This window comes from Diaphorina citri, unplaced genomic scaffold (genome assembly GCF_000475195.1).
Source record: "Diaphorina citri unplaced genomic scaffold, Diaci psyllid genome assembly version 1.1 scaffold829, whole genome shotgun sequence".
Classification (NCBI taxonomy): Eukaryota; Metazoa; Arthropoda; class Insecta; order Hemiptera; family Psyllidae; genus Diaphorina; species Diaphorina citri.
The window spans coordinates 43144-52674 of NW_007378261.1; the positions used below are offsets into that span (position 1 = coordinate 43144).

The 9531-nt window shown below is 37.4% G+C and overlaps 1 protein-coding gene across 1 annotated transcript; it reads right to left on the bottom strand.

Moving 5' to 3' along the window:
• Positions 1-545: 545 nt before the first annotated feature.
• On the bottom strand, positions 546-9289 carry LOC103512358 (rho-associated protein kinase 1-like). The gene is made up of 8 exons (XM_017445377.2): positions 9249-9289; positions 5625-5802; positions 4962-5301; positions 4513-4726; positions 3756-3951; positions 2502-2689; positions 1623-1811; positions 546-701 (listed from the first exon to the last, which is right to left on the bottom strand). The coding sequence occupies exons 2-8, from the start codon at positions 5785-5787 to the stop codon at positions 546-548; spliced, it is 1446 nt and encodes a 481-aa protein (XP_017300866.1). The 5' UTR covers positions 5788-5802; positions 9249-9289.
• Positions 9290-9531: the final 242 nt, after the last annotated feature.

Here is a 9531-nt window from a genome sequence, read left to right on the forward strand (position 1 = left end):
CCCTCTGTCAAACCTCTAAAAAAAAAAAAAAAAAAAAAAAACGTAATTTGTTCAGTGATAAAATGAAGGAGCGCGATAGCTCTCCGCCCCGCCAAATAGTAATAGTGCTTATTTATACTGCTCGCATAGGACTGAAAAGTCCCTTTACTCCAGCAGTAGGCTACTACTATTATTGTGGTCAAATTCTCAAATTATATTGAGGATAAAATTCCATACCTCGGCTGGGATTGAACCCACGCCCTCCTGTTTACTAGTCGAGCGCCTTGACCACTACACCACCGAGGCAGGTATTTCAGGCTGGTATACTTCCTGTTTAAAGTCCCTTGGCCAGAAAATTATGATAGTGGTTGGTTGGTTGGTTCGAGTCCTTCCACTCAAGAGTCTGTTATTATTATGATAGTGATGTTGATAAATAGGTAATCCCTCGTGGTCTAGAGTGACACGTAAGTAGGGTACACATTAGAGAATTAGAGCATAAGCATTGGACGGACCAAAAGAGAATCTTAAATTACTACAATTTTTCGGACTTCAGGTTTATTTTATACTCACCTCTTCTGTAGTTTCTCTTCGAGTAGTTTAAGTCGTGTGATTTCTCCATCATATTCTCTACACTGGACCTTATTCCTTTCCATTGCCTGCTTACACTTCTCCACCATCTGCTCATCCATACTTTTCATCTCTTTGGCTTCTTTTCTGTACGCCTTGACAACAGAAACACATAGGTGACAAATGAAACAAGCGTTGATTAAAATTATAAAAAAACAAAAAGTCAGATTTTCATTTCGGAAACTAGTCAGCTCCCATGGCGTGGTGGTCACTGCGCTCGCCTTGCACGCGGGAGACCCGGGTTCGATTCCCGGCGGGGTCAAGAAATTTCTATCATGCAAATGATTGATTCCGTGACTGGCTGTTGCGGGGCCCACTCAGCCTCGTGAGGAAAATGAGTAGCTATGACGTAGAAATGTACATAGCGACCGGTGCCAGCATGGTAGGTAAACATTGGATTTTAGGATTATTGAGATATTGGGAAAATCCTACAATGCTCGTATAGCGACCGGTGCCAGCATGGTAGGTAAACATTGGATTTTAGGATTATTGAGATATTGGGAAAATCCTACAATGCTGTAAATGCGCATAGTGACCGGTGCCAGCATAATAGGTAAACATTGGATGTTAGGATTATTGAGATATTGGGAAAAATCCTACAATGCTGCAGTGAGTATCGAAAGTTGTGACAAAAATACATGGGATTTTAGGATTATTGAGATATTGGGAAAATCCTACAATGCTGCAGTGAGCACCAAAGTTGTGATATAATAACACAAATAAACTGCATTTCATTTCGGAAACTGAGACGATTTCCCCTTTTCTGGAGCTCTTTCTCCCTCTTACCAGCATCCAAGATGCCGCAAAGAGTAAAAAAGTTACATAAATAATAAATACCCCTAGCCACCACAGTGGAGTAGTGGTTAACGCGTTGAACTTTGGATCTGGAGGTTGGTTCGAGTCCAAGTCAAGTCATAAAAAATTAGTCATAATAATTATTAGGGAACATTATTTGTGACAAGCATTTAAATACCTATACTTAACTTAAAACAATTAAAAATTCCTTTAATAAATACCTCTAAGGAAGCCTTAGCCTCAGCCAGCTGTTGTAAGAGCTGCAGACGGTCTCGCTTCCAGTGTCTCATGTCCTCACTAGATGGCGGTAGTGTAGAATCAGAGCTAGTGTTGGTGTTAGCGCCCATAGGTTCACCAGTGTATGAGATACCAATGAGGGGTAGCGCCGAGTCCAGGTATCTACCTTCCTTCTGTGAAATACAACATTCAGTGTGAATATCAAAATCAAATTATGAATCTTTGTGGTAAAGCAATGAGCTTTTTCACAACTTTTGTGGCTATTACAGCATCACTAAGTGCCTCCTTTACTATTAATTTTTCATCTACCTACTCGTATCATCAATTTACACTAATAATGCCGCCACTGGTTGCTACTTGATTGAAGTAGCTACTCAATTGTTCTCACGAGGCTGAGTGCACCTCAAACTCCAAGCACAGAGCCGAGAAAACTTCGACCCCGCCGGGAATCGAACCCGGGCCCTCCGGAGTGCAAGCCTAGTAAGATATCCACTCGGAGGTTGCTCTCTTCCACTCAACCATATGTCCAACTGAGCAACCTCCGTGGCCGAGTGGGTATCAGACTAGGCTTGCACGCAGGAGGTCCGGGTTCGATTCCCGGCGGGGCCGAGGTTTTTTTCGGCTCTGTGCTTGGAGTTCGAGGTGCACTCAGCCTCGTGAGAACAATTGAGTAGCTACTTCAATCAAGTAGCAACCAATGGCGGCATTACCAGTGTAAAAAGATTAATGAAATATGTATGGAAATTGATTGCAAAGGAGACACTTAGTAATGTTGTGATGATATCCACTAAAGTTGTGAAAAAGCTCTGCTTTACCACAAAGAATTTGAGATTTGATTGATTTGATTTTTTTGTTCAACTTACTTGAAATGCCTTCAGACTGGGTGATGCCTTCCGCTTGTCCTTCTTGTGGAACTTGTTCTCCTGACTCGGAGGTGGAATACAGGGTGGATCAGAATCCAGACAGTCAAATACAGGGTGTCCCAGAACTTGGTCCATGTTGAGACGAGCGTCCAGCTTCTGTACCAGACTCTGGACGAAGTTCACCATGGCTGAGGAGAAAATAGATTAGAAATAGAATGGAGAATAAAATCTTCACTTGAAAATTCATACGCCAAGCAACAAGGCCGTGTGTGGTACGATGTTAATTCTAAACTAAATACTTAGTTGTTATAGCGGTGTAGCTGCACAGAGGAGGGTCGATGTTCTCTAGTCAAGATTAAGTAGGTGCTTGATACGTCCCGAGGACCTGTGGTTTTCCTTTGAAGCATGATAAACCCTTTGTAACCTCCAGCTAGCCAAGCTGGTTAGGGTTTGCCTGCTCTGATCCCTATTTATAGTTCTACAGCAAGACACTCATATTATCCTCATAGGGACTTTAAACAAAGAAATGAAACACACAAGTATTTTTTGAAATTTGAATTTTGTTTTGTTCCTATTAACTTCTACATTAATAATAATTTTCGGACTCTTTTTTTTTTGTTTGGACTTATTCATAAAATTTCATTTTTGCCTTCTTGAATAGGATACTTTCCCAGATACTTTCGAGACTTCAAAATTTTGATTTCATCTTGAATTGGTTCGGTTTCAATTTTCTTGAATTTGAATGCTTTAGACTCCATGGGATTTTTAATAGCTTGATTATTTCTTCGTCCGTGGAATTTTGGATCAATTTTCATTTTCTTTTGAATTTGGATACTTTTGACTCCGTGAAATTTGGATCAACCTTCTTGACCGAAAATGAAAAGCACATTCGTGGCCCCTAGGTTCAATCTCCAAGGGGAGGGGGAAGTAGCAAGTCTAGTTATAATTAATAAATATAGAACTTCCCCGATACTACAAAACGTGAGTGTTGTGTTGTGAGTTGTGACTATCAATAGAATGATGTGAAAAGAACACATCATATAATAATGGACCAACCAACCTCAGTGGTGCAGTGGTTAACACGTCAACTTTGGATCTGGAGGTTGGTGGTTCAAGTGCAAGTCAAGTCATAAAATTTATCTAGGTGTAATAATCGGGGGAACAATATTTGTGACAAGTATTCAAGTATGCTTAACACAATTAAAAATTCCCTTTCCTCCTTCCTACTAATGGTCCAGGAACAAGAGGACTTACCAGTTGATAGACGTATAGAGGAAGGAAAAGATACAGTATCCTCCGTGTCACAGGCAAGAATACTGGAGTAGGTCATATCCAGGGTCTCGTAGTTGAACGGAGTGCTACCAGTGAGTAGTTCATAGGAGACGACACCGATAGACCACAAGTCACAGGACCCTGTGTATCCATCTGACCCGTGGTTGCCTTCCATCCACTGTGGGGGAATAAATTGAGGGATTAATTATCTGTAGTAGTGGTCAAAGCACAGCCTGGTGAACAGGAGGTCGCATGTTTAATGTTTTATTTTCTTTATTTAATAATATCAAGTAAATAGAAATACAAGAGGAAGGATCTGAGGAAGCTCCTAAGTCAAAATAAGGAACTTGGTGGTAAGTACTTAAAACTTGATATTTTGATTGCAATAAATAATAATAGTGTTTATTTATACCACTCCAATGGGATTAAAGAGTATCTCTCATCATCTTAGCAGTAGTTTATTGCTATCTTTAAATTCTGAGGAATTGTTGGGTTTAAAATCGATACTGAGGATGAAATTACCTTTTCTGAGATTGAACCATATCCTCCTGATTACCAGTGATTTTCTCAACCACTACACCACTGAGGTAAGTAAGTGCTATTATGTTCCTCCTTACTTTAGGGCTGTTTGCTTCTACACTTCAGTCTTGTAGTGTGCTTTATGTGTATGTGATTGCTATCAAGTTAGCTTTAAGTAAGTAGTGGGTAATTTACATTAAGACCAATGATTTTTTTTTACCTCTAGTACTTCTGGTGCCACATATTCTGGAGTTCCAACGGGGACAATAGACTTGATACGTCCATTCTTGTCAACTTGGGTGGCTGAACCAAAATCTGTCAGTTTCAAATGTCCTGTGGCACTGAGGAGCATGTTATCTGGTTTGATGTCCCGATGTACATAACCTAAACCATGTAGGTACTGGACAGCTTGAGCCAGCTCATAGATGTAGAACCTATGAGTAAAAGAAATTTATAAGAAACTAAAAAATAATAATCAAGGTACTTAATCTCTGGAAAAAAAAGCCATTCTTACTAAATATCCACCCATAAAATGAACACTCTATGATCCTATGAGGTCCTTATAATAAATCCATAACACCAACCTTCTTTATCCTACACACAAAAAACCCATCTAGAGGTTTAGGTGTACGGTCCTGTAGGTTTGCTAAGCTTCACAAATCTACAAACCTTGCTTTACTCTCACTCAAATATCCATGAGGCTGATTCTCCAACAATGTAACAAAGTCCCCACCGGTCACATACTCCATGATAAAATACACATGATTCATGTCTTGGAACGAGTAGAACAAGTTGACAATGTACGGGCACTTTGACTTGACCATGATGTCTCGTTCAATTGTATTTGGCATTTTCTCTCGCAGAACTTTTTTCATGACAAATGTGTTGTGAGATTGTTTTTCTTCTACAAGATAAATGTCGCCAAAGTTGCCTTGCTGGATGAACCGTTTGATGTCAAAATCTGAAGCACTCACATTCTTTTGTCGGAGCTCCTTCACAACATCTTTGTCTGAAAAATGGTAAGAACAAGATTGTGACCATCATGTTATGAGTTGGGTATTTATTTATTTTTTGTAAAATTTACTTAAATGTAGCTGCTACTATCTCATGTAAAGGTGTTTGTTAACCTCTGATCATGTTTGCATACTATCTGGGCATAGTCTTCAAGCATTCTTGGAGATTACCAAACACTGACCTCGTGTTAATGTTAACACAATGTTGGTCTAGTTTTGGACATTTTTCATGCATGTCTGCTTGAACAGAAGCCAAAGTTCATGTCCAACATTACCTTGTAGACCCAGGGGTTAATGTTACCGACAAAAATCTACTTACATTTCTCAATGAACTGTTTGACAGCAGCACTCTTGTTGGTTGACTTCTCACAGTCTGTGTACAATGCTATGAGAGTATCTAGCAGGCAATCTTTCGACACTGAACTTCTAGGATTTGAAATCAGTTGATGGATCTCAACAATTCTGTTTTGCAAAGAATCCATGATGAGTTTTGTAAGCTAAAATTGTTCAAAAGGAACACAATATGTTGAGAAACTGTCAGGTAAAAATTTTCAAGCAACACTCATTCTCGTTTGAAATGACGAGAAATTTCTTGGTCAGGATTATCACTGGTGGAACTAATTATCAAAAACAGTCAAAACATGAATATTTCAAGAAAATCTGGGAAAATCAAATGAAATTAATGAAAAAAGAACAAAAAACTTTTCCTTGAACAAAATTTTCCTCAACTTCAAAATCTTCAAATTTCAAAATAGGTAACCGTTTTTGCGTTTTTTAAACAAAAGAAGTACAAAAAGAGTGGATAAAGCGGGATCTGAAAAGTGAAGCCAAATGTACAGCGTTGCCAAGCTACACAAAATTATGCACACTTTTTGTGTGTGCACAATTTGATACCTATTTTAATTTTACGATTTCATTTTATTGTAAATTTGGTGTCAAAGATTTTTTTCCCATTTCTAAAAGAAACTTTACATCTTTGCACCTCGCATTTCGAAATATTTCGAAATCACATGTCCAAACATAGAACCCGCAGAGCCTATAATAAAACTTTGACCTCCCCGGGAATTGAATCTCGAATACCTATTCAGCAAAGTCTATTGTGATACGTCCTGAAATTAATAAACAGTTTATCGTTAAAAGATGGGTAAGCATGTGGTAGGTGGTAGGCACCTATGTATGAAAACTTCCTACCCTTGACATTAGGTACCTATAAGTAGGTACATCAGATAGGTATCTCGGTGGTAGGTAGGTATAGTCAAAACGGAGGAATCCGAGTTGCGTCCCGATTTTAAAATCCGAGTTGCGTCCCATATCTGAGATTTACCATCCGAGTTGCGTCCCTGAGCTACCTGAGCTAGAAATATTGTACTTTATATCTAGGTATTTATACAAGTTTGAAGGCATACATGTAGACATGTACATATCTATGGGCTATGGGCACTCAGTTTGGAATTTAGATAAGGTAGGTATGTATGTAACTGTTTTCATTCTTCTCTTATTTTTCTCGCCTTTTCCCGAGTTCAGACTGGGTCGGCGTTTTTTTCGTCAGCCTCTCAATCAGCCCTGTCTAGGGTGAATGCTTTGGGCTGACATTTGGTTTTGACTACAAAATTTTCCAAATGGATGTCCTTCGCACTCAACCTTTGCTATTTTTCAGAAAGGGAAATTCAGGCTGGTATACTCCCTGTTTAAAGTCCCCCAGCCAGACTAAGCTGGTCTACTCCCTGTTTAACGTCCCCCCGCCAGACTAACTGTTATCATTATCAATCATGAATCATATATTATTATAGGTAGCAGGTATAAGCGCATTCAGTAAGTAGGTGTTTCAATAAATTTCAATTGGCAGCTCATTATAGATTGATGGTTAGGTACCCTACCAGGACCTACATTGATGTGATAATAATATATTTTCAAGAGGTTTTATAGAGGGAACTGTAACTGCTACGGTCTTATCGTTCTGAAATCGAAGAGAGAAGAAAGACAGAAGATAGGAGAAAGGCAGCCGTTCCAAGAACAAACCTTATCTGTTCAGAGGAAATTCCGTCCTTGGCGGGAATCGAACCCACAACCTAACGCGTACCCTCCAAGCTGTAACTATTAGGCTGGCTCATTTATATTTGTTATTAGGAAACAGGTTAGGGCTTGTCATCAGAATGCCAGCTAGCTAGAGCTGTACTGTAGTATACGGCTGACTGACTAAGTGAGTTAGGTACTGGCAGAATACATGGCATGAGTTAGGTAGGCATACATCTTTGCATGAGTACCGTCAAATAGGTAACCGTAGCTCACATACGAGTTAGCCTCAAACAGAGCATAAAAGAAACTCGTTTCTTTCGGTCAAAAGCCAAAGGTCAATGAATTAATCGCTGCTACTTGGAAGCATAGGAGAAATTACCTACAATTCCGCCGTTAAGAATTCTAAAATAAGAAAGGAGGCGATATACGAAGAACGGTTCTTTTAATTTAAAAATAAGCTTTTTATTCGATGGGTTTTTACGTGTTGATAAATGAAGAAAGAAATATATTAGGACCGTGTTGAACGTTAGTCCTTTCAAAATTCCAAAATTTCCATTAGTTTTGTAGCTACCTAGTGGGCAGAAGAAGACACCTGTAAATATTTTTTTCATTTTATTTTCGAACATCGTTTACCGACAGACATCAAAGTTCCCCTGAGTAGGGAAATAAGTATATAAATATAAGTATATAAAATAAGTATATAAATATAGTGTATAAATATAAGTATAAATATTGTCTTTTTTTTCTATTGTCTTTTTTTTCTCTGTACATTATCTTTATTTATTTATTATTATTATTATTATTATTATTATTTTTTTTTACATTCTATTAAATTCAGATAGGGTTCTTCTTTTTCTTTAGATAGGGTAATACAGGGGTTGGATGGAAGAGAATGCCCTAGGCATTAATCCCGCCCCTGAGTTAGGATTTTTCAATTTTTTTTTTTTTCTTTCTTTATTCAATTTTCTTTCTTTATTCAATTTTCGTTTTCTTTTGTTAATTTCTTATTATTTTGTTATTTTGTTTTGTGTACCTGTTTGTAAATATTGTATTGTAAAAAACATTGTAAAATCCTAATAAAGTGTAATATAATAATAATACGTTCCTACTTATCGGTAAAATAGTCTCCCGTTAAAATAAGCAAAGTGTTATCGCTATGGAAATGAACATTTGCATTTATCTAGACATCGGACATTGTTCTAAAAAAAAATTCGGACCATAATTTTTTCCACATTTCCTTTTTACGTAGGTAGGTATCTGTCGGTGCCTACTTTATTTTTACCATTTCGTTTTTACGTCTTGCCTAATTTTTACTAACGTGACGAAATAATTTTCATTTCAACATTTCAATTTTACCTATTTAATTTCATTTTTGAATTACCTACTTCTTTGCGTTAAAAAAAAAAAAAAAAAAAAAAAAAAAAAAAAAAAAAAAAAAAAAAAAAAAAAAAAAAAAAAAAAAAAAAAAAAAATAAAAAAAAAAAAAAAAAAAAAAAAAAAAAACAAAACAAAAACAAAACAAAAAAAAACAAACAAACAAACAAACGATGAGGCTAATTTTTCCGGACATGACTTCCGTTTCGTCTTCACTGGTGTGCGTGTTCCTATGTTTCTGTGTTGGTCATGTGTCCTCATCAGTGAATAGTACGAGTGATTTGATTGTAGGTGTCAATCAGAATGTAGTCATCAAAGTAAGTATAACAACAACAATAATATGTGCTCCTTATCAATTTGTTTTTGTTTTTATTGCTATCAGAAATAAATAGAACAGTCTACATAGGTGTGTAAATATGATGCATATATATAAGTTACATAGTACATACGTAGGTACTTACTACATAGGTAGGTATGTAATTCCTATTATAAAGTGTACTTACAATTATGTAGGTATAACAGTATAACATACCTGTACCATGTACCTACTTACATTTTCTTCTTTTTCCTCGCCTTTTCCCGTGTTCAGACGGGGTCGGCGTTTTTCGGCAGCCTCTCAATCAGCTCTGGGGTGATTGCTTTGGGCTGACATTTGGTTTCGGCTAATATAGAAATTTCATGACTTCATGCCTTTCGTAAAACTACATTTCATTTCAAGCGGACAAACCGTTTGAGAGTTATATGGGTGTACCAAACAAATAGACGGACTAATGCAAAAATGTGGAATAGATCAGTTGCGCTTACTTGGGTGATGTTTCAAAGTCACTGAGCAGGAA